Source organism: Epargyreus clarus, unplaced genomic scaffold (assembly GCF_041222505.1).
Source record: "Epargyreus clarus isolate Ecla_fem2 unplaced genomic scaffold, WU_Ecla_fem_2.2 ptg000019l, whole genome shotgun sequence".
In the NCBI taxonomy this organism is placed as follows: Eukaryota; Metazoa; Arthropoda; class Insecta; order Lepidoptera; family Hesperiidae; genus Epargyreus; species Epargyreus clarus.
This window is the reverse complement of record NW_027332227.1, coordinates 16,347,072-16,373,305: the sequence shown is the minus strand read 5'-3', so window position 1 is coordinate 16,373,305 and position 26,234 is coordinate 16,347,072. Positions and strand designations below refer to the sequence as shown.

The 26,234-nt window shown below is 34.5% G+C and overlaps 1 protein-coding gene across 5 annotated transcripts in view; it reads left to right on the top strand.

Moving 5' to 3' along the window:
• Window positions 1-20,947, top strand: part of LOC140750491 (EGFR adapter protein) — a 138,195-nt gene extending 117,248 nt beyond the window's left edge. For all 5 annotated transcript variants that reach the window (XM_073084041.1, XM_073084040.1, XM_073084043.1 and 2 more), the window contains 6 exons: window positions 10,468-10,553; window positions 11,013-11,279; window positions 13,681-13,842; window positions 14,447-14,594; window positions 15,435-15,602; window positions 16,256-20,947. In XM_073084041.1, coding sequence (XP_072940142.1) covers window positions 10,468-10,553; window positions 11,013-11,279; window positions 13,681-13,842; window positions 14,447-14,594; window positions 15,435-15,602; window positions 16,256-16,456 — 1,032 coding nt within the window. In that variant the 3' untranslated portion in view covers window positions 16,457-20,947. The remainder of the gene's footprint in view (window positions 1-10,467; window positions 10,554-11,012; window positions 11,280-13,680; window positions 13,843-14,446; window positions 14,595-15,434; window positions 15,603-16,255) is intronic.
• Window positions 20,948-26,234: the final 5,287 nt, after the last annotated feature.

Sequence of the window (26,234 nt, the reverse complement as noted above, 5' to 3'; positions counted from 1 at the left end):
AACTTATAGGTACCGATAAGCTTTACTCTCTTCTGCCATATTATTAAACGGTATCATATTATTAAACAAGTGCCGTTCAATACAAAAGCTAAATAAATTCAGTAGAGATCACCCATTCAAAGTATAACTGATATATATACATACGTTGCAGATCCGGAGGCTATATATTATATGGATAGGGATTTTCATTTCCCAACTTATATACTGTACGTATACTTGTACATGTAGCAAAGACTTCATGTCTACAATTAGTCATTACAGCAAGTACGTCGTAGTTACTATTAAAGGAAGAGCGAAGACTTCGTACAAATCAATATAAAACCGAGGATCGGGCAGTCCAGTCAATCATTCGATAATGGGTGTCTGCAGACGATCGGCCCTAATAACGGTTGTAAAGCTCAGCCCTGCAATTCGTTAGCCAAAAGGTTTTTTATTACGCCCACTCGCTCAACACCTCATTCAATTTACTGAAAGCTCGTCTCGACTTTTCTTTGTCAGATAATCTTTTACGGATTTTATATTCCTGATTTTATAGTTTCTTTGTTTAGGTATCTACTATCTATTGTATAAAGTTGCTATTCGTTATGTAAGCTCTTGCTGCAATTATTTTAAAGTAAACATTCCTCAGAATATATACCAATATACCTATTCTCTTATGAGTTATTTTATCTTTAAGTAATTTTAATTCAATTTTTTGATTTAGAGGTTTTTGTTATTCGTTTTGTTTAGAAGTCCATAATGTCATTATCTCAAGTTGTGTATACTTTGTGTTTAGTTTTATTAATTTGCCCCATCAATATTGTAAGTTATTAAGATTAATCACATATGCACTATTAATCATACACATACAAATTCAGTAATTTCGAAATGTTATCTCGAAAGGAATTTACTTTGATCTTTGCAAGTTTATTTCCTTAACATCTTTGTGTTTTACGACAACTGCCGCGGGATTCGAGGTTCCTGTATTTGATTGTCGGTCCGACATTAGCTTGCTGTTCTTTATGATCCACGTTTGGCATTTGTGGTAAGTTTATAGGACTTTTGTTTTGTTTATGGACACTTCTGTTTAAGAAACTTATTTCTATCCGTAAAATATAACCCACTTAGAACAATGACAATAGTCCGGTTTGATGTGCAGTGCTTGTGGTTCAAACCCCACCGTCACGAATAAATTGTATAATTGAATAATTGTATTGTATTTAGACTTATGTAGCTGTAAGATTTATTAGGTTTATTCTTCAATACAAATAGTTTACAAGGCGTTTTGCTACACGGAAATACATAATTTATTTACTACATAATTTATTACTCTACATTATTAATGTACATAATTTATTTTGATATTGTCATGTATAAGTTTATCTTTTGTGTTCTATTCCAGTATCTACAACCATGTACATCTTTCAAAATAAACCAGCTATAAATAAAAAAAAATGTAATATCATGAGAAGTAGTGGTACGTACCGTAATAGTGTTGACGGTAATTTTATTAAGTTACAGTAGTTACATAAATCAACGGACACTATGTGGAGATTTTTATTTTATAATTTTGAGTACTGCATGAAAGAAATCGTGTACGAACATTAAAATTTAACGGCAACTGGATTTCGTTTCTTGAGTGTAACGGTGACATCGCTACATTTATATCATTTGAGACTTATTAGCAGTTGTGTCGTTTAGTGTATAAAACGTATTATGCCTCAGACTCTAACAGCAGGTGTACTAAATTTCCATCAGCGAATTCTAGTTATTGGGTGAATTTTATAATGTGGCTATTTTAAAATAATATAATAAAATAAACAGCCTTCCGGCCTGTTGCTGTCAAATGACACGTAAATCAGGCGGTTAACGAAACCTAACCGCAAACACTTATGCTTAACGAAAACAACTTTTAAGATCAAGGTTTCTCAAAAAGCTGGTTAAGAAATACTCTCGATCTTTTTAATATCTTTTATTTTATTATAATGGTCTATAAATATTTTAATCGCTTTATTACTGCGAGGAGAGAATTGGATAAAATCCAAAATCAATTTTTTATAGTAATTTGTGAAAAAGTAACCGCAGTAATCTGTGACTTGAACTTGGACTTAGACGTCTACTAAAAATTTAGAATAACTACATAATTAAGGTAAGTTAATGTTTCTTACTACATTTTGACGTTAATCAGTTTTTGCTTGCGTCAATAAAGTTAGTTAGTTACAAGTCTATTTGATTTATATTAGCTTCTTGAAATAAGGAAGTAATTAGCAATTATGTATGTTTTATGCACATATTCAACGGGATTACGGTTTCGTTATCAATAAGTATACATAGGCCTACGGCGTGCATCTTTAGAAAGTTGCAGCGCATACCGTACAAATTATGGACCGTTTTCTTTGTACATAAGATTCAGAATCTCGCTTTTGTAATATTTGATGAGGATATGTTACTGTCTTTATACTACGAGTATGTACATAAGATCATGCAATAAGATGACTTCAGTACGTTCGTGAGTTTTGAACCTTATTTTCAGGGCTGTGAAAATGAATGTTGTTTGATACACCAAGACATTTTCGTATATGACCGGAAAGTGGGACGACGTGTGGCATGCACCTTTGTTTTGGCATTTTTTGAGTGTTGTTTTGGTGTTTTTGTAAACCCAAAAGTAAATATGCAACGAGTAAGATAGTGTCTACTTTTGTCTCTGAAGTTCTGTGTGTAAATGACAAGAATTTTGTACAGTTTTTCCCACAGACCTATATCTAAATAGATCCCGCATGTGTACGTATTAGCGTGGTTAAAACTCGGGTTAAAGGAGGTGGATTCAACTCACTTCGATGAAATGTCATTTAGTCCGAAAGTAACATTTGTTGTCATCGGATGTCAATTGACAGCAATAAACATGCCGAATTGCGCTATAATAAATTGTGTAAATTCTACAAGTAAAAGTAGCCACGATAAAGAAAATATTTCCTTTCATACGTAAGTAACGTTTTTCTTAAAATATGTATTATTTATTTTATAATTAATTATTTTAAATTTGTTATGGTTTCACAATGACAATTAGTTACTGAGTGTGTTTTATTAAATTTTTAATCCATTGCAAATTTTGGTTACAAAGTTGTAAAGCTTCTGTATTAAAACACGCAATGAAAAGTAAAACGATCGATATTTCATCTTGTTGCTTAAAGATGATTGCCATTGGTTATTTCAAAATGAGTACCTGGGGTTGTACATGCCAGTTTCTTGTTCTCGATTATTTAATCGATTTTCGAAATGGATGAATAATAATGTTGCCTTAATAAATATTTTGTAACATATTTTTTTTATTCTAATCATGTTAATGTTTTCTGTTCTTTTTTTAATATTTACCATTAAATTTACAGGTTTCAATTGCGATAGCGAGTGCACCTACGCACCATCGCCATAATCAAATAACGATATGTTTACAACTTTCTATGAGAACTATGTATATAAAACAGTGTAAGCTACCTTAATGTAGCAAGTGTTTTTATTTATCATTTTATGTATTTGTTCTTATGTTAGAAAATGAAGCAATATAAGTTTTTCTAGGTCTATTATCCATTTATAATACGGCATATACACGGGGTCTACTGAAGTCGAAGGACTTCAGTTGGCCCCATGCTGAGACTATTTTAACACCAGAATTTAATAAATGTTTAAGCAATATTTATTTTGTATTAAATCTTTTTTCCGTAGACATCTTGTTTTATTTTGTTGACTAAATTTATGGAAGACACGGTAGATTTTGATAATGATGATTCGGCGACTTTTTTACCAAAACATTCGCAGAGCACTAGTAAAATAAATCTAGACGATCGATTTCTCGAAAATCTATCTTCGATTTTTCGATTTCAAAATCGATTTTTATAGCAGAACCGAATCGACTTTTGAAACGATTTTCTCTCTGACGGAGAATTAACAATGCACATCTCTAAATCTTTCTTGATAAGTGTCAGTCGATCGGATAAAAGTGGCACGCTTGGTTTTCATACAAATGAAGGTACATGTGTCATCTATTTAGATATAGGTCTGTGGTTTTTCCTCTATCTGTGATTTAAATAAATTTATCGTGATTTTAAATAAGGTATTAGAAAATATGTATAAATAATTGTCTTAGAGATAAAGAAACGAAGGTAATACGAAAGGAAATGCTAAATTTCTTGCTGGATTTTTTCAGTTGTGTTGGGTTGACATCCGGTATAAAATATATTACGGTATTGTTCCTTGCAATTTAAATAGTATGTGTCCCATTGGTTTCTTTAATAAATATGCTTATGGAAGCATATTTATAAAAGAAATGGATGGCTATTCATTTACGATCCTATTAGACTTGATATTATTGCACTTAAAACACTGCCGGTAATTCTGTCGTTTGCCCTTGTGACCCTACGAGCTGGAATAAATTTTATAGCCGTTATAATTAAAATACTCCATGTCTACTTAATTTAGAAAAATGGAGGATGATTAAATATTTCATAAGTACGTTTCATCACGTATAAAGTGATATTTTTATTGAGCTGGTGTTGTATCGCTGACAATGTTACTTTAGTATGGAAGGTTCTTGGTTCATTGGCGATGAGAATAAGAATCGGGGCGATACTCCTAAATTTCTAATCAACTATATGCGTTGATTAGAAATCTTTATGGAAAAAATAAATGTGTGTGGAGTACTGGAGCCTTAACCCAGGAATATCCTCTCCTCACTCACTAATCTAAGATTGGCTTTGTTTTTGTGATGAATAAATAATATGTTAACTTATGTTAAAGTTAATATAGTTACCTACTAAACTTTATAAAACAATTGTCTCAGCTTGTTACTTATTTAACAAATCGAAATATAGTCCACATGATTACCTAGTTTTTCTGTAGTAGATATATTAAAATCTCAAATAAGACGAACGACCTGTCTGTCAACACCTGTGACCTCATAGATTAGAAGCCTCATATTAGAAGCGTCTCATCTAAATATAGCATAAAAAAGCTTGCAAAAATAAGTAGTGCCACAAATTTTGTGCTTTGCCAAAAATGTAAAGAAAATGTGTAAGCCTTCGCGTTAGTCACGAGATACGAGGTGGGATGGAAACAGAGTCAAGAGGCGCGGAGGGCACCGGGTCACTTTATGAAGTGCTTCAGTATTATGATACTGAAGTCTTTTCATGTGAGTTTTATGAAAGATGCTTAAAATATTTAAGAGATGTACTAATAGATATGTGGTGTGTTTTTTCCAACTGCGAAAGTTAATGTTTTTGGAGCATTTGTATGTATGTCTCATTCTTTATCAGCCTTTAAGCTTATTGGCTTGACGGATGTTAACATACTATGTATAGTCATATTCTTTCAGGTTATTATTGTTAAGTAGACGAATTTTATATTTTATCAATATTAACTAGCCTTTTGAACGACATACTAGAACAGTTACTAAATTTCTGTTTTAGATGCACCTCAGGGTCAATGCCAAAACTGTCTACGTGTTAGAGTGGTATAGTGCCCACTGTGTCTGGTAATTTAAGTCAAACACGTTTGTGTTCCGTAATTGCACACATACGTATATCTCTATAGAGATTCACATAAACTATGTAGATGTAGGTACGAACTTAGAAAATATTAAATGTATGAAAATGAATACATATTTCTAAAACTTTTCTTGCGGGTCGTACTTTAGTCTCATTTTTTTGGCAAAGACAAAATTGGAGCACAAAATAAAGTTCAACGGCGTACACGTGCCCTCCATAATCATTTATTAAATGCTCCTCAACGAAAGCCCGTAAATTATAAACGGTACACGCCTCAAACAATTAAGGGGTAGAGTAACATATTTCATTTGAGCCGAAATAAATTTGCGTGTCTGTAAAGGTCGCCGCGTTGAGGAATGTTTACACCATACGACTACGACACGTCGTACTGGTATACTAAAAACAATATTTGAAAATCAAATAAAATCCCATTGAGATGTTAATCGTAAATAGTTTATTTAAAAGGCATTGAAAACAAATAAGCATTGAAACCATCGTCATTGCTAGAATTCAATAAAAACACTCAAATTCCCATTTTTTTATTCCAGACCTCAATAAATGAAATTACATAAATATAGAAGGTAATGAATGCTTACAAAACATAGTAACGAAACAAGCGATTTGAGAAAAAATGTAGATCGTGATAGTAGACTTTCGCCAAGTTCTTTGACCACAACTGAATAGATTAGTCTCCGACTTTTTTTGCAAAATTTTGCAGTTCTTCGAGTCAGTTAATCGAAATTTGGTGAAAAGAATATGTATAAAGAAACACTGCTAAAACATATTTGAAGCTTTTAGTATAGAATATCTATTAGGTGTTTTATTGTAAGTTGTCATAAAGAGGTTTATTATTTAAATGCTGTTAAAAAGAACTCGTATTTTCCATTATCTGACATAACTGGTCTTTGAAAATATTTGAAGAAATGGAGCAAAATTGGAGTGACTTACGATCAAATGAAAGATATTAAGGTCGTAGTCGCTAGGACTGAGAGGTCACCTCAAAGGTCGACAAGCGTGTCTCGGGGTCTTAAAGGGCTGTCGTGCTTGCCGGCACTGAGGGCGGAACAAAAGAACTATTCGGTGAAGGCGATAAACGCGCCCGCCATTCGGGGCGATGGACGTCATCGGGAAATTTGATGGACCAAGTTACAAGCGACTAACTATTGTTAGGGTTTATTGTGGTCATTATTTTTCATGGTCATAAGAAATTAGCTACGAATAGAACAGAACACCTAGGGCTATCGCCGCAGCGAATTTCCCATGGCCAGGCCGCTATGATCACAGTTATTTTTCTCCTTATTCTTGTATAACTAAGTTGAAAAACGTAATACATATAATCATATCCAATAGCAATATCGAGTACTACTGTAATTTAGTATTAACTTTAGGATTTTCATGTTTAAAAATAATAGGGCAAGTCTGAAGGATTTACGTCTTACGTAACACCTGAAATAAATATCTAAGGGATTCAACCATCTTAAAAATATAGTTTATACTATTATTGAGGCTGTTAGAACCAGAGTAGCCTAACGACAAAAAAACGATTTACAATATGGAGAAAAGTAAAACTGTATTGTCCGCTCTGAAGTTGTTGCGAGGAGGTGTAGTCATACAATTTACTATGGCGACGCGATTCATTTCTATATTCAGAGTGGACTAGCAGTTTTACGCGGACTATATAATATTTTTAAATTACGAAAACACAGATGGGTCAAAAATCATTAAAATGCAGTTAGGCCACTTTGGTTCTAGCAGCCTCAATTATGAATACTTGTTTAAATTCTAAAGTCTTGATGAAACTGGTTTTACATCAAAATAAATTATTTTATAATAGTCAAGAAAAAACATAAAAGTATTTTCATATAGTTCCATGTTATCAAATCACAAACAGCTAAATTCTGTGACTTACACCAGCCGCTGTTCCCAATATCACCGCGCCCGTAGCACCGCGATTCGAAACGTTTAGTGAAATGGAATCTCAGTGCTCGTTTCGCTGATAGAATACGTGCTGCCAGTGAACTACGCTTGCCCTGTGGATAATTGTGCTGGCTCCAATGTCACCGTTTACGAAGAGCTTTAAGCCGTTCAATAATTAATAAGTGATATAATGCTACACAAGTACTACAAAAATATGAGGTAAATAAAATATTAAGTAATGCTTTCCAGACTGTTAACGCCAAAGGCACTATGATTTTCTGTCGTGGATTCCACAAAGTCCCATGTCAAGAAAATTTTAATTCGTCATTTAGGTACATGTCTGGTCGACTATCAAATTCGTACCGAACGGATGTGGTGACTACGTGGGTTTACAATTTAATAGAAACTATGGAAATTCGTAATTTGGTTTTTTTCCGAGGGGGAAACCTTCGAAAGGTACCCGGTACCGTGGGAGCGACACCGAGTTATGTGGGATTCTTACCGCACCAATTCTTACCCCGGTGGCCGTCCTCGGCGCTGCGTAAAGGACTCCGGAATCTCCAGAGGATTTATTAAGATGTCCTTAGAATGGTCTACTATTTGAACTAGAATTCTCTTCTTTTGAAGAACCATAGAGTTGGCTATCAAAAAAGAAAACGACGGGAATAGGAATAATGAAATTAATGGACTTTCTTATAGTTCAACTGAAACAACGAATCTATTTTCTGTCTTCACAATAATAGTATTTGCCTGTCTGTTCATTTGATAAAATAGTCAAATGTCGTTCAACTTAGTCCTCGGAGGCAGCAACGCATTTGAAATTTACATAGATAGGATTCCTTTCTATTTGGGGTTGATTACAATATGACCGTTTTCTACTTTTCTACCAGAAAAAGTAATTCCATCCTTTTTAAGATTAGGGTACGGTGCCTATTGTTCTATTGTATTGCTTTCCATTTTAGACTTGCTGAGTTTGACCTACGAAATGAATATAGGATCCAATCCAATGGAATCGAATTGCTGAAAATAAATACTTAACTATAAGACGGAGTCTTATACATTTGTTATGCATAGAGATCAGGATTTTGGTTTCCACGTTCGAATTTCTTTATATAACGCTTTTGTTTAAAAAATATATCCGTAGATCCGTTTATGTAAAGCTATTAGTTATTATATTACAAATGTAATGTTGGACTTAACAAAAATATTTAGCGTGAGGTAAAGAAGACAAAATTGTATATTACTGCAGCGAGGTTTTTGTCAGTTTTTGTGGTGTTATGATTGATGGCGTCAGCCTCGAACCGGACACGCTAGATATTAACATAATACTTAACTTGTTTGTAAGAAGCTATGTTTGATCCTTAATCTTTAATGGTTGTTTTGATATGTCGTTTTTGTGAAGAAATAATATTTAAAATGAAGTACAACCTATTAGGTTTTAACACGCAGGGACAACAGTGTCAATCGCTGATGTGTTCTGGTTTGAAAGGTGTGATAAAGGGGATATAACATAAAATATTTTAATGGCTTAAAAAGTGATAAATCAAAAACATAACACCAAGGATTTTAATTAACTCCTCATGGCTTACAACGCATTAGCGAACTCAGATATAATAACTGCAATCTTATTCGCTGTTGATCACAAATCTATATTCGCAGCAATGATTATGTATAAACTGGTGGACTGGATGCTTGTTTAGGTACTATTAGAGTTTTATTTAAGAATATTCAATTGATATTATTGTGAAACATTCACAAAGGAATAAGATTTTGGATCAAAAACTACTCCATTCCACTAACTATATATTTGGGTTAAATTTAGTCAAAAGCGATTCATATAAACATTTATTCGTTAATACAGAACATTTCATTCAAAACCATTCATCAATTTCAAAGAAAAAATATAAAAAATACCTTGAGAACGTAAATAAGTCAGCTAAATTTGACTTTCAAATTTTATCGTCAGACACCGGCATTACATTTTTTGTGCCTTTACACCTTTGCCTTGCCTTCAACCCCTGTTTTAAAGAAAGTAATTAAAACCCTTCTTTCCGAATCACTGTTGTTAATTAAGATAACTGCCTGAACCCTTCTGAACTGTTTATGCCTTTGTTTAAACGAAAATACAGACAAAGAATGGGAATATTCATATTGCTTTGCTACAGACGAAGAATGGGGATATTTATTTTTCTTCCATATTCACATTAATTCTAATTAATTAATTCAATAAAATATCCTGCATTATAACATATCTTTAACACTTCTATTTTATTCAAGACTAAGGTTAAAATGATCTTCTCTGTACAGTAAACATACACAAAAGGGAAACATTAACACATTATTTTCTCAAAGTTTCTCTCAATTAGTTCTAATAGCATCTGTTGGTAGTTAAGTTACTACTTTCTTGCTTACGTTTTAAATTTGTTTACTTCAAACAACTTAAATTATGAGTGAGCTGGATTCGTCACGCTAGTTTCATCTAATCTAGAAATAAGCTCATTAATTTTGTCTTGACTTAGAGCTCAAACTCCTTTGTTATACCAATTGTGAGCATTATGAGTGAATCGATTGTCACTATAATTGTTCTGAGATACGTCGTTGGTTCACATTCCGGTTCAGGAATGTTTCGTGGACTGATTTATTGGGCGCTTAGCACCGAAACGGGATTTCGACTGCTCGAAGAAAGGGATTAACAAGAATGTGTCTTTAACGAACAGTAAATAGAATTAAATGTGATGAATGGAGATTATGAGTCGCCTAACGAGTAATGATTTCTTAATCTCATGTGAAAAGCTTTTATGATAAGTAGTTTTAAGCTCTATAATTTTAGTCGTATAAAGATTATTTATAAGATTTTGTTTTCTTTTTGAGCTACGGGTCTTATCACTTGATACTTGTTGCTAGAATTATCTTTAGACAGAAACGGCCGAAGCAATCGAACTGTAACATGTCTTCCTTCTTTGACAATGTTACGTCAATACTCAATTGTCTTGTCTTCAATATTTATTTTAAATAGTGTGTAATTGTGTTCCAGAGTAAAGAGCTAAGCGGCGGCACGTGCGCGCGCGCCCCGGACACGCTGCCCGGCCTCACGCACCACTACCCGCACTGTTTGGACAGGTACGCATTATGCTTACACACAGTTTACTGTGTAATTTCAGTAGCATTTGAGCAAGTAATCGGTTCGAGCATGAAATTAATTGGTCATGGTTATCCAACATCATTGTACATGAGATTGAAAATAAGTGCGATGCTATTAGTAAAGATCACGTTGGTATGCCTTATAGATAAATAACACCTTTTTCCTTTATCACATTCTTAAACAAGACAAATAGGTAATAGCCATAATGCAAACCGCAAAAAGACTCACGACGTTTAGTAGTAGGTTACAATTATTAAACGTGAGTAAAGTTAAAAACCTTACTGCTACCTGAAATAATAAGAGTATACCAAATGCATAAGAAGTTATTTCACCGATATGGGTACCGAATGTCAAACATAAGATCTCATCTTATGTTTGACGAGTATGATCAAGATAATATGAGCAATATCACTAATCCCTCAATCATACTTTTCCAGATCCCCAACGCAATGCGACATAATGGGTGGTTCAAAGCTGGACGCTTGCGAGGCGAGCGAGGCGAGCGAAGCAAGCGAGGCCAGCCCGAGTTCCTCGGAGGAGTGGAACTCCCCCACGGAGCTGAGCTGCTACCGGCGGCTGGGCGAGCGGCTGGAGCGGATGGAGCGGCCGCCGCTGATGAAGCGCCTGGCGCTCGGCCTCAGCGGCGCGCTGCTGCAGCCCTCCGACGACGACGCCACGCCACTAGTTACGGATACACCTACCACGTAAGTGGAATACACACATAATCCTATGTTTTTGAAGTAGCATATATTAGACCTCATATTGAACTTAAGATTACTAAATCAGTACTTCATTCGAATCAGTTGCGAAGCAGACAATAGTTGCAGCGATGTTATTATAGAACAAGGAAGAAGTTTCTACATGTTTTACCTAATCCTTTGCACCTTTGTGAGACTTTGAAATAAAACTACTAGAAGACTAGGAGACGAGATTATGAGAAAATGCTAGCAAAATTCAGTTCCATTTAATTTGATTTGATTTGATTTACTAAGTGTATTGAAGCATTGAGATGGATGGATGGATTGAACATGTAGATGGAACCCTATGTGGAAGTATGTTTTCAATATTAGACAAGTAATTAATTTAAAAAATCAAAAACCCGACTGCACCAAAAAGGCTGAAGTAGAATTTCCAAAAGCAGTGAAATAGCTATTTAATTATTTTTATCCAGAAAGCCAAATACAAAGTTTTATAGCAGGTGTCTCAATGACATTTATTAGTAAACAAAAGATGTTCAAACAATATTATCCAATTTTATCCTCGTAGTGCTCATTTACGCTATATAAAGAACCTAGGTGTAAAATTCCAGCACCCTTAAGTTCGGCGGTTTCACTTTGCGTTGATCTCTGGCACAGCAACTCACTCATTTAGTCAGACAGTCATCTCGATGTGTATATACGAGTGTATATGTATTAGCTGACCCGGCAAACGTTGTGTTGCCATATAAATAAAAAAATGTTAAGGGTGAATAACCCTTATCACTTAGAGGTAAAAAAAATAGATAGTAGCCGATTCTCAGACCTACTGAATATGTATATAAAATTTGGCGAAAATCGGTGAAGCCGTTTCGGAGGAGTACGGTAACTAACACGAGAATTTTATATATAAGATATATAATGTATGTGTAATCTCCTCTTAAATTCCTTTATTTTGACACCCTACTCGATAGGTTTGGTTAACTTTTTTTAAAACGTGTTACTATTTCGCAAAAAAATCCACCATTTACGTTCTATAAAATATATAACTTCAGTAAATGAAACTTTTGGTCATTATTTTACCTCGTTAGAGGTAGAATTTCATTATTTTATCCAATAAGCCTGATACAAAATTTCATAGTGTTTGCTTCAAAATTGACGATTGTTCAAATTAACTTTTAACCCTTATTTTACCCTCTACGGGGTTGATTTTTCGGAGGGGGATAAATAAGTGCGTCCTTGTTCCTATCCAGAAAGACAAATACAAAATTTTATAGTAGTTGCTTCAAAATTAAAAGATTTCAAAAAAACTGTTTTCCCCTATTTTACCCTCTTAAGGGTAGAATTACCAAAAGGCCTTTCTTAGTACTTATACACGCTATATAGAGAACCTATGTGCAAAATTTCAGAACTGTAAGGTCCTTAGTTTAGGCTTTACGTTGATTTCTGAAAAATGAAAAAGTCATTTAGTTAGTCAGTCTGTCAGTCACCTTGCTGTTTTATATATATATAAATATGTTTTTATAATCTCCGTTTAATTTCCTTTCATTTGATACCATACTCGATAGGTTCGGTTAACTTTTTTTTTTAAATGTGTTACTATTTCGCGCCAAAAATCCGCCATTTTGACTTTTTTTTACTAACACATATCTAAGGACACTCGGGTCATAGAGACAAATATAATGACACCTTAACTGTTAAAATTCATCCAGCCGTTTGTTAGATCGGATCAAATAAAGAAAGACAAACATACAAGATACGCGCGAAAAACATAACCCTTCCTTGGCAGTCGGGTAAAAACAATAAGACAAGATTTTTTTGTATACAGGTTAAACCTAATTTATTTTATAAAATACTTTCTCTTATAAACTTACTTAATGTTGTCCTATATTTAGGCATACAAATCACTTGGAACGGTATTATTTTCTACTTCAAGCAGTAGAACTTTGTGAAACGAAATTACTGCCGCAGATAATGCACTTAAAATGCTCAAACTTTATGTTTATGGGTTTATTTTCATAATCTCTTTTATCATTATTTTTGTATGATTTAGCATTGTTATATTTCAGTTTTAAAATTAGGTAATCAAAGTAAATCTTCTATAAGATGGTATTTATGTATAAGTAAAATCGTTGATGCTTGAACTAAAATTTTTTTTTAATTATTTGTCACTTCTATTGCAGAAAATGTTTCCAGTAAATTTTTCTAAAAAAAAACTCTAAAATGATTTTTCTAATCAATTTGCTATGTTAATGGTTTTAGATTTACATTTTTTTGAGGTTTTTTCAGAAAAAAATAAAAATTACCTTGGCTTTAATCATCAATTCAAATGTTATTCCGTATCAAGCTGTTTTCCTTCAAGCGCTTACAAGTGGCATTGAAACGCTCAATCCCAAGCTTGTGTGTCCAGGCCGACCAACGTGCCGCTGTGCCTGAACGGCGGCTACATCAACGAGGCGTCGGAGGCGGAGGCGCGCACGCGCGAGAGCAACCGCGACCACCTCTCGCGCATGGACACGCTGCCCTGCGACCTCGACGCTGAGTTCCGCAAGTGTAATAATATTAGCAATGGGTTAGTGAGACTACTTTTTTCTTTTAATCATGTTATATGGAGTTTTCTAATTTCAACGTGTTTTAGGTGTTAATTTTTTAGCTAAAATTATTATATTTTAGTCTCACGAATTAATGTGTATTTCCATTATTAATCCGCATAGTACGAGTAATATAACTGCAAATTGTAATAAGTGATTTTCAAAATTATAGACTAGGTACACGTTATTACCGTGAGGAACAGTACACTAAATATAGTTAAGATATAATCAGCCTTTTATATTGGTAGATCTCGGTACGGTAACAAACGTAGTTTATTTTGGCAATAGACGATATCTTTGTAAGATTTTTTGCCTATTGCGATTACCAATATCGAGTCGAGAGAAAAAGTCGAGTGCGGTAACGAAACTATGGTGGGAACGTACTTGAAACGTCGAGAGTTAGTACCATACTGCTTTATTAAGGCTTATACAATGCGTTATATTTGCGTTAAGGTATTAGGTAAAGGGGTGTACACTACAAAAAAAAAAAATCACGCAACGTATAGTTTTTGTCAATTGCATGAAAAATAGGTCCACAGTTTTATTTATTACCTGTGTAGTAAAGTACCACACGACGTGTTGCAGGTGCGGTCGCGCGGGCGGCAGCGGCGCGGCGTCGTCGTCGTCGGGCGGCTCGTCGTGCGGCGCGTCGCGCGCGTCCGGCAACAACAACGCGCGCCCGGAGCCCGAGCTCAAGAACGCGCCCTGGTTCCAGCAGGGGATACCCAGAGAGGTGACTGTTGTTTTAGACACTTTTATTTATGTTGTTCTGTTTTATTTAAGTGATTTAAGTACAGTTATATTGTGTTGAATATTGTTGTGAGTAGGTTTGTCCGTGGGAAAAATATACTTAAATTTATTTTTTTAGTTTTGTATTAAATATTTTTAAATAAATATTTCAAAATATTTATTTTTCCTAGCCAGAAATAAAATGAGACTCTTTACGAACAAAAAACACTAAAATAATTGCCTCATTATAAAATAGCATAGATAACAAAAGAAAACAAGTAATTTAGTTACTTGTATTAGTCGTTCGACTTTGGGAAAATCCATGCTATTAAATGCTAGTTAATAACTTAACTAGGATTAAAATAATTTTGTAACAATCTGCTAACAATATGTAAAAAAATATACTATCATACGTATTGGTAACCACTAACGGATTTTTGTGAAGTAGATTTAATTCTAATTTAAGAGGTAGCTTGTTAATAAAATTGACTGATAACGAAAAGTAAATGCCACGTTATCATTTGAAGGTGGTAGAACCTTGTGTGGTTCGACTCTGGCGGCACCACCGCCACACCTATTTTTGCCTCATAACAGAAGCGTTAAGCGCTGCTATTTTCTGAAGGATGTGGTAAGAGAGACATAGGTACTTTTCCGAGGCGTTCCAGCTTAGTCCTCAGGGTTAGCGGCGTAGCTGTGGCAGACCTCACGTAGGAATGTGTAATCCTATCTGAGGTTGATCAAAGATGTCCATGAGCTGCAGAAGCCACTTAATATCAGGTGGATTGCATGCTCTGCTACTCCTATATTATAAAAAAAAATTGTACGCAAGCATCCCGTGTCGCAGATCGCGCTGGAGGTGCTGGGGGCGCAGGCGCCGGGCGCGTTCCTGGTGCGCGCGTCGACGACGCAGGCGGGCTGCCTGGCGCTGTCGCTGCGCGTGCCGCGGGACTTCGCGCCGCGCGGCATCGCGCACTACCTCATCCTGCGCACGCCCAAGGGGTACAAGATTAAGGTGGCCGTTTTGTTATTAGCAATGTGTCTATGTTATTTATAGTGTCTGTATTATTTACAATCATCGTTAGCAATTATTTTGGTTTGTTCAGGTGGGTTAATGGTACGTTTGATGAATAGTATTGATTAGAAGTACTACATGTACACTAAAGTTGTTGTAACGTTGTTCAGGAATACCTACAAATAAACTTTTTTTTGTTTATTAAGAGGAAACCTTTAGAAGGTATCCGACGCCATAGTGAGCTCCACTGGATAATGTGCAATTTTTACTGCACTAAACCCCCAAAGTGGCCACTTTCAATACGATATGATGAATTAAGCTCCCACTCTTGCCACTCGCTATCTCTGAAGCCCTCTTTTAGTCGCCACTTAGTCCCGAGATTACAGGAACAACCTAAAAATAAACCAAGGGTCCTTATTCTTAAACAGAGTCCGTCAAATGCGTAGTAACCATAACGTTTTAGGCTTAAATGTATGTTCTTAAGCATTTCTGTATCATGGTACTCTCCAAATGAGACAAAATACTCGTAATATTTTTAATACAAAAAATGTAAATATTGTACTTAATACAATATCTACATTGTAATTGAGAGTAATAGGTGGTTTCATAGTGATATCAGTCGATTCAATTGAATATCGTCGTTCCCCCTCCAGGGCTTCACGAAGGAGTTCGCGTCGCTGTCGGCGCTGGTGACGCACCACAGCGTGATGCCGGAGCTGCTGCCGGTGGCGCTGCGCCTGCCGCGCGCCGCGCGCCCGCCGCGCCGCGACCTCGAGCCGCTCGAGCGCCTCGCGCCGCCGCCGCAGCCGCCGCACCCGCCGCACAGCGGGTACCGGCCGCAGCTCGACGTGTAACCCTCCCGGATTGATCGAACCGATACCCTTCCGCTGTTCGTCCACCGCCACCGTCACCGAGCCGATACTGCGAACGAGATTATTTCGGGCCGATTTTATTATGTCGCGACGGCGATTGTATATCCACCGCGACCGATATCGGCGGTTTATTTTGTTCCAGCTGTCACGCGTGTGACGACAGTGTATGGACAAGTTCCAATGTGTTTTATATTGCCGGCACATAGGCCCGTCAAAATCTCCCCGCCGATCAGTAGCGGTCACGCCGATCTACTTGTGACTACTAGATCGGCACCGCGATTTTGACGAGCCGATATACCGGCCATATAAAATACGTTGGAACTTATCCATACACTGCAGTCTCACGCGTGACAGCTAGAAAAAAATAAACTGTCGATATCGGTCGCGGTGGATAAACTATCGCCCTCACAACATATTAAAATCGGGCCAAAATAATCTCGTTCTCGGTATCGACTCGGTGACGCTGCGGTGGACAAACGTCCTTAGTATGAGTTTTCAATCGAAAACTATTCAAGTAGCCATATAAATCTACATTCAATGCCTCTGGCGGTCGTTCAGGAACTTAAATATGTCATTGTACTGTGACCACATTACAATTCGACTACAATATTCTGAATTCAATCGATCGAATCCTCGATCGAAAACTCATACTAAACAAAACTGAGTAAAGTACAGCAGCCTATTATCTACTCGTAAATTGTCGATTTGGCGTCCACGCATAACATCCGCTAATAATATAAACTTATATTTTTTGTTGTATACGCAAATCGATCTTATAAATACTTACAAAATATAATAAAATCAAGTCAAACGAATTTTCCTTGCTATCGTGCAATGCTAAAAGCAGGAACAATAATTGTGACAAACGAAATACCAATATGACGAACTGAATTACACTTAAATTAATAATTGATTTTCACTCAGCAGCAAACATCAATTATTAATATACGAAGTAAATATAATTTGCAAATTTGGAATGTATCATGACACTTAAAGTTATTTATACGAAAAAGGTAGATACTTACCACAAAAACAATGCAATACTCCACGATGCTCTAACCTTACCTCTATTTCGTGTTGATTGACACCAAGACTTCCTGTATCTATAATTTTTAAATGGATGTGTAATATATTATTAAGATTTTGACTGGAAACAATTATTTACTTAGATTGACTTATCTACCAATCGTACTAGCTTACATTAGCATAACAGTAAATGAGATTTTTTTACCAGTAATAAATATTTGACTGCAAATTTTGACTGCAAAGTAATAATTACCTGCTGCAGTAAAATACTGTGCTGCTAGAAATCGTTATAAATGAAATCTTGATTTATTGGAAATTATTTTATGAAAAGATACTTTTATGTATAAAGTCTAAAAATAACATCTTTAAAAATGTACTATTCTATCAATTAAATACGTGTAAACTTTAACCTCTTGTAACTTAAATAGCATTGACCCATTAACGATCAATTTTTATATTTTGTAGTGATTAGTAGCCACAAAGATCGGGCTAAAAAATAAGTCAAAAAAATTAAAGATTTCATGTTTAAGTTTATAGATTATTTTTTTTGCAAAAAGCAGTTTGTAAACTTTGTCTTTGATAGAATATTATAGTTTTATTAAATTTTATATAAATGACATTTAAGAAATCATAAAGTTATGTTGTAAGAGAACGATGTAATCATAAAATGAATTGCAATCAGCTTGAAAATGGATAATTATGACGAGTTGAAATTAAAATGTATCGAAAATATATCATGCTATATCAAAATGAATGATAGTCAATGTTAAATCCACAAATTATAGGAAAAACAGATAGAGCGCACGGCAGTTGACTATGAAATAACTCCTTACAGTGTCAAACAAAACATCACTAAATAATCAAAAAAGCAAAACCAAATTTCCCATAACAGAAGTATAACTTGTCTCAATAAAGAAATATGAATTACATTTCTAGTTGCTTTTATTTCTCGCTCACACATTATACGGTACAAGCGAGAGAAGACTAAAAGTAAGGTCATTGTTGTGGATTACAATAATTATTGAAACACGTCATATACATTTGAAGTTGTTTTTCTTTCGTGTTAAATTTTGTGCGCACTATCTCCCTTTTTCTTATGATCTGTGGTAAAGTCATTAAAATTATTGTACGTTGTCTAGTTAGTGACTCGCTAAGATTTTTATAATAAAATATTGTGATAAATATTAACATTTAGGGCGTGTATAAATATGTTGTACCATAAAGATGTGTATATGGATGTAATTATAGATTCAGTGTCCTAATTTATAGTTTAATGTAGAAGAAAGTGCGTTAGTTTTCTTGCGGTTGTTTTGCTTATTAGGTTTCTAGTCTAAAAAGGTGTATAGTCACGGTATAATATGGTATCACATGTATAATTTTGGTCTAAATTTCCACTCTCGCAGTAAGTACATACCCACTCATATTTCAGGCGTTTTGTCGTGTTTTTCAATATCATAATTATATAGTTAAACTATCGTATGTATTTCTATAACAATATTTAACACGATACAACCACATCTCAAACATTGCTTTTAATTGCTTTTAAAAAAAAGTACAGTTAATAGTAATAATTTTATTAAAATTCTACACTGCGGAAGTGGGAGTTATCGTCATATAAAAATCATTTATAAATAGAAATTAATAAGTTTGCTTCATTGATATACTGAAAATGTTACAACTGGATATTTTGATTCGTATTTGTATCCTTTATAATAATATATAAAAATACCTATTTTGAGCTTACAATATTATCACCGTAAATAGATAAAATATTTAGGTTTATTAACAAATTAAAATTCAAGTAACCATTTAATGTATTAACTGTATCAACAGATGGCGCTGGTCGAAACATTGCATGCTGTTTATTATATTAGTAAATATCTGTTATAGCGAAGTTATACAATTAAAATTAATTTGTAAATGATAATTATTATATTGTAACATGTTGCCTTTTAGCAAGTACCTACTTGGCTTTGGGATCGCGACAGATGAACTACAAGGCAGCTATATTTTGTGTAAAATTTCATATCTTATACCTTTTATATTATTGAATACAATATTTCTTATATCCGACTCGAAGGACCAATTGTTTTGTTATTTTTTTAAATTCTAATCTTGTTTATAGTTGACACATTTGCCATAGGGCCAAACTTCTCCGCAGTAGCAATCCATAAGTCGCAACGGAATCTTCCTAACAAGTCTTCAGTTCCAAATAGGTTAATATTAAAACATTCCGGGCACATAAAATACAATATTTATTTCATTCGAGTACTTTACACTTAAATCGTTTCCAATCCCGCCGATTTCACCAAAACTGTCTGTTTAGAGTAAGACTTCGTCTTGGCGCCTGTCGCGATCCCTGCGTTGATCGGTGAACACTGCCTTAGATCGAGTGTTGTATATGAAGTTGCGTACACCATGGGGATAAGAATACAAGTATTTTTTATGTACAGGAAGGAACAAATGTTCATGCAGTCTATTTAATGATAAAATATAACTTTCGGCCATGGAAGGTTAGGCATTTAAAGATGGAACAGATCCTAGATTTTCGTCTGTTTTTCGGATCTAAAAGCTGTTGTAAAGTAGAAATACTTTTACAATGCGTTACATAAAATATTAGTCTTTAGGAGGAGTAACACAAAATTTTGTATCACAAAAGTTGATCGTATGTGTAACATAACCGTCGTGTATAAATGATCCTGATTAGGAGTGACCACTCAATAACAAGGTTTTTGATGAATATTTATTCCTGTTTTAATTTAGCAAATATCCTCGTATAGAGACATAAATATAAATAATCTGAGAACATTTAACATTAAGTAGACTGCATTCCGACTTGAGACGTGAAATAAAATCTCTCAGAAAAATCTGCGGTTTTGTTACAAGTTTATCATAATTGATAAGGAATATTACAAATTTTCTTACTATACTAAAGTATACCGGAGTAATTTTGTATTTTTGTCCCCGTATTGTATATCTGTAGTGTTAGTCTGTTGATGTTTATTGATATTTAACTTGTAAATCACATTTACAGTGGCTAAGTAAAATATTAGGTGCCATGGCTGGACTTGTATGTGATACGCGTTTTTTTGTTCGATGTAAGACATAGGTAATCTTCATATTTAAAATTTAAAAGGATAAAAGTTACGCCGAAGGTAACATTTTATAGTCGCAATATAAGTTTGATTAAATCCATGAATTATGCATAATGATAACGAAAAAAAACAAACAGGAAATATAACCAAAATAACATTTTGTAATTAAATTGAGCATTGGAGATAAAATGTGTAGTATCGTAAAAAGAATTAAGATTTTTTTTTTGTAAACTAACAATGCCTGTAAATTCATAGATTGTTATAGAATTGTCATAACATAATGTATCAAGAATTGTAGCCACAAGCATCAGCCATTAATTTATTCACTTATAAATAAACGCAGACATGATTATGCCGTATTTTTATTGTGCCTTGCTTCTTTATTCCCTGTTTATATTAATTTCCCATGAAAATCCCTGCTGACGATAAATATCCAGTAGTACTTAAAATTATTAAATTATGGTTATCACAGATCATGTAAAAGTAATAGATATTTTAATATAATAAAACACCAATAAACAATTCTTCATATTATATTAAATCATAAACAAACATTTTTAATCCTTATTATATTTTAAGAGGGTAGATGTAAAAAATGAACCGTTGTTCGTCGTTTATTGCGCAGTCGACATCTTGCGCTTGGCGACATCATACAGACGTTCTGTATGTGCCCTCTGCAGGCGTGTGCACGTGGTCTAACCGTGCTACCGCGTGTGTTTGTAAAGTGCAAAGTGATTACCCCTTAGAAAGATCAGGTGGTCTACCTGTGTAACTGCGCGTTTGTTAAGTGCATAGTGCATAGGAGTAGTTCCTCAGGAAGACCAGGCCGTGCCTACTTCTTTGAGCACCTGTGACAGCCTGACATGATTCGAGTATGCAGATCGGCTTGGAAGGTAAGGTAAGGTAAGCTTAGATGATTTTATATGCTCATGGTGTGATGAGGATTTCGTCATACTTCTTATAATTCTATACATATTGCAGTCAACTTTGTCGCTTGTAAGGTATGCCTAGAGTTACACAACCCTACACACGTACCGGACAATATATTTTGTCAATATGTACTTACTTCTAAGTGTTATTTTTTTTTTGACAAACGAACACTTATGTGAGTTGAGTTTTTATCTGTAAAAATAAATGTTTAAAGTGAAAACGATACAATGACATAGTATTTTTAAAACTATTTGTTATATAGGTACTTTAAGACAAATTTCTTTATTGTAACGACATCTATCGTGTAATCTTTCACGGAGTACAAGAAACGTGAGCCATGTCACACTAGGGATAACGTCTTTAGGATTTCCTCTTTTGCAGAGCACTGTTTTTTCTCAATGAAAGTGATTCCATCTAGCGTCCTTTTGTTGAACTACAATAGCTCATACATGTCTCAGACTCCTCTACACTTTTATTATTGCCAAATAGATGGCGCCACGCAATAATTTTTTTAATGTCAATATCTTCTAACGAAGATATCGCTGTAACAACCTCTGTTTATTGGAGTACCATAACTCTGTGACTCGAGATTTCGTACTAATAACGCGTTACCTCATAACTTGCTCAAAACTGAACACTGAGAAGTTCATGTTATGTTTTTAATTCAAAAACCCAAAAAAAAAATTTTTTTTTAATAATTAAATATTGAATTATAATTACTGACTATAAGTTGTATTTCAATAGGAAATTGCTACTAATTCTCATTAATTCATTATATTTAGAATAAAATACATTACAATGAAATCAAGCAATGAGATCTTAGATTATAAAATATCACAACCGACTGCTTTACAAACATATGGTATCTTAAATAAAATCTCAGGGCGTGACACCTTTACATTGCTCTTATAAAGCGAAACGAGGGTAGGAATAAGCCGCGAAGCTTCTACTATTTTAACCCTAATCAAATTAAACAAATGCTCAAGGTTCTTTAAATGCTTGTCGTCAAGTGAGGGCACCTCTTTAATGAGGAGGAACAAGTGAATAAATAAATAAACACAGGTTTCAAGTAGGCAAAGCGTGTTAATTTGTTAGTATTATAATTAATGGACCTTGTTCCAACACAATAGATGTTATGTTCACAATAATTAAGAGAATTTCGCCGTCAAATTTAGTATCAAGTACTGTGGCAAATATAAATTCTAAGTCTTAATGAGAAACAAATTTAAAGGCTATGTTTAGGGTTTAGTATTTCGGGTAACCTAGTCCTTTATGTAATTTGTTGTTGCTAAGGATGTATCGTTTATCTATAGAATTCAAATTACGTAAGTGTTGAAATCGTATTACTAGAAGATTGAGCGTTCGTATCAATGATAGATAATTATGTTTACTTAATTGTATTCCAATTAAGTACTAACTATGTTAGAAGTTATAGATTTGCTGCTGTTCTGATTAGAGCCAGTTTTGTGTTTCCTTGGAAGGTTGACTTACATAATATGATGACTATTTTAGTCCTTAGGAGTAACGAGGCATCAGTGATGGGCTTCGAACCTGTATTATAAGTGGTTGTGAACTAATTAATGTCCATGAGCGGCAATGACGACTCATTTCATATTGCGATCTTTAAAAAAAATAGTTTCCTTTTAAAATACAGTTCTCCTAAATACCAGTGCTATGTACGTCGATAAATTTATATGAATATTCAGCCGAAGTGGTACTCCGATAATAAATTCAAGCAATGGGACAGGCGAAAGCAACTTGAAGGTAAGATATCGGCGAGTCCGTGCCGGCGGCGAGCTCAATTGAATCTTACACTTCGATAAGCCGAAGTAGCGTGCTCCTTTAGACGTACCGTAGTGTATTTAAAACCACCGAATTTCTAATTCTTATCATCAGCCATGTTGGTCTCATAGCTGGGTACAGGAAGCATTGAAAGTGGGAGGACTTAGTACATGTCGTCGATATCCCAATACCGCACTTTATTAATAAACTGAACGAAACGACTTTAATATGAGAATCACTTTTATTCACTTTTATTTACAATTCGAGCAGAGTAACGGCTTACACGACTGATTAAATGCGAATGTACCACGCTCTACCAGCGCGTGGACTTAAATACTACTCGAGTGACAAACAGCATAAGAACTACCTCACATCACTTGTTTTGTTATAACAAGTGACGTGATTCACAATAAATTTAACTGTTAATAAAATAACATTATATTGAAAATATTGTTTTAAAAATACGAGAATAAGTATTTTAATATTATTATAATTTACATAATTTATTTGGTATGACTAACAAAGTGTTTTGAAGTACTACCGGAAATCGTCCATATTTTAATCTAAATATTAATTCCACATTGACAATCAAAATTGACATAATAAAAATTAATATTATAATGAATTTTATGCTACTCCAAATAATTTATCTTACACAAATTACATTTGTTTTAATAAACAAGCGCGTTACAACACGCAAACATTCCTTACAAGTTTTCATAAATCGCCAAAAGAGGGCGCTATTAGTAGGATGCAAATTAAACTAAGTTTTGTTTATAAAACAATAAAATTGGAGTCATAATAATCTAATTGATTTTTACTTTGAAGGTTTGCAACAATATGAATTATTAAAAATAAATTACAAAATCAATGTTTTAAAATCAGTCGAAAGAGTAAGTGCAATGTCTAAGAGACATTGAGGTTAGATCAATAACAGTATTGTAATTACGAATAATTATTTTAAACATTAAATATTATAATATAAACGTAAGATACAGATTTACACCCATAAATAATTATTTTAAACATTAAATGTTATAATATAAACATAAGATACTGATTTGCGCCCATATACACTACGCCGACCAACAGCGATTGAGTAGACTATATAGATATGTAGATATTTTGATATTCTGTAAAAGTAAATCTTAATTAATTTTTAATGTTTACGTAAATCAAAATAAAGAGCAGAGTGTTTGAGATTGCATTTGCCTAGTGCTTGAAACTCGGCATCTCAATCGGGAGTCCGTGGTTTAAATCTCAGGTACGCATTTCTGCATAACCAAATAACAATCTCTTGCTTTAACGGTGAAGAAAAAAACATGAAGGGAAACTATGCTCTTAAAAGTTCTATAAGAAAATGTACGTGGATTCTACTAATGCGCATTTGACCATTTGATCCGTACCTAGCAATAGGATAGTATGGGATTAACAAAGTCTCGGATTTGAAATCCAGCTCTTGTTGTAAGACAGAATATCAAATAACTGCGTTATCCCTTCTAATATATTTTCATTTCATTCTAATCCTGTCAACCGTAAAGTTCTGTCCGAAATCTCTGATAAGTCTCCAAATGGACGTCTCTGTGACCCTCTCGCGTCGTTAGGAACTAAATTAGTTGAGTGACTAGATTATTATCTAGTTTATTCAGAACACTAGAACACTGTAATGAAGATTTTAGTTTAATTGTACTTATGCGGGCAAGTATAAAAGTTATGATACCATTACGTATGTGATTTCATCTCTGAAACCGCTCAAGCATTTTAAATTAATGTTACTGTGGATTGGTAACTTCACCTTGACTGAAATCAAAAGGAAAATACTTTTTAAAAACAAACTTTTATTACTTGCTAATAAAATAAAACTAAAATAAACCCGATGTATTAAATATTTGCGTTTTTATATCAGACACATTTTTTTTATAAATAAAAGCGTGTGAAAATAGTCTTTGACGTTTCAAAATTCTCTATTGTTCTAAAGTTACTTATTAATTTTATTTAATTGTAAAATGTATCGCATTTTATTCCTTTTTTTTTTTTTTTTTTTTTCTTGCGGGGGAAACCTTCAAAAGGTACCCGACGACGTGGGTGCGACGCCGGGTTATGTGGGATTTTTACCGCACTAAAACCCCCCCGGTGGCCGTCCTCAACGCTTGTTGGAGAACTCCGGGATCTCCAACGGAACACAACCGGAGCCCTCCAAGCGCGATGCCCAACGGGCTCTACCCTGGGGAGCAGTCTTCGCTCCTCCCACACCATGTATGTTTACGACGGTATGCGACCACACATACCGCCGTCCTTCCCGGGGTCGCTTGCTGGACGGTTCGAGCTCCCACTCTTGCCGTCCGCAACCCCGGAAGCCCCCTTTTAGTCGCCTCCTACGACAGGCAGGGGATACCGTAGCCCTATTCTAGTCCCGGAACTACAGGGACAAATCGCATTTTATTCCTAACTGACCGATGTAAATCATTATCATAGTTTATTTGTTATCTTTTTTATAGCTTTGTCAGTATTCATTATAGTGGTAGTGCAGGGTTGTTTTTACAGATATATTAATTAATTATCTGTGTGTTTAATGAATATGGTATCATCGCCTTACATCTTCTTCTCATCCAAAACTCATCAGATTTGAACTATGAAGTTATCTATGAAGGCTACATCACACGTCCGTTGTCGGGCCCCAGCTCTACTGTGCCATCAAATATTAACGCGTCAGCCTCCCTCCGAATGTGCTTCCGGCGACTGGTAATGACGTCATCGTGCCTTCACACATGGGCTTGAATACTTATCTACGTGAAACGTGCTTAGTTATTCCTAGAATCTCGTTAAGGAGAGTGTCGCCTTTAATAAATTAGCAGGTTACCTTCAAGTGTGAAATAGTACTTACATCAACATTTGTATAATAGTTTAATATTGAATTATTTAAAATT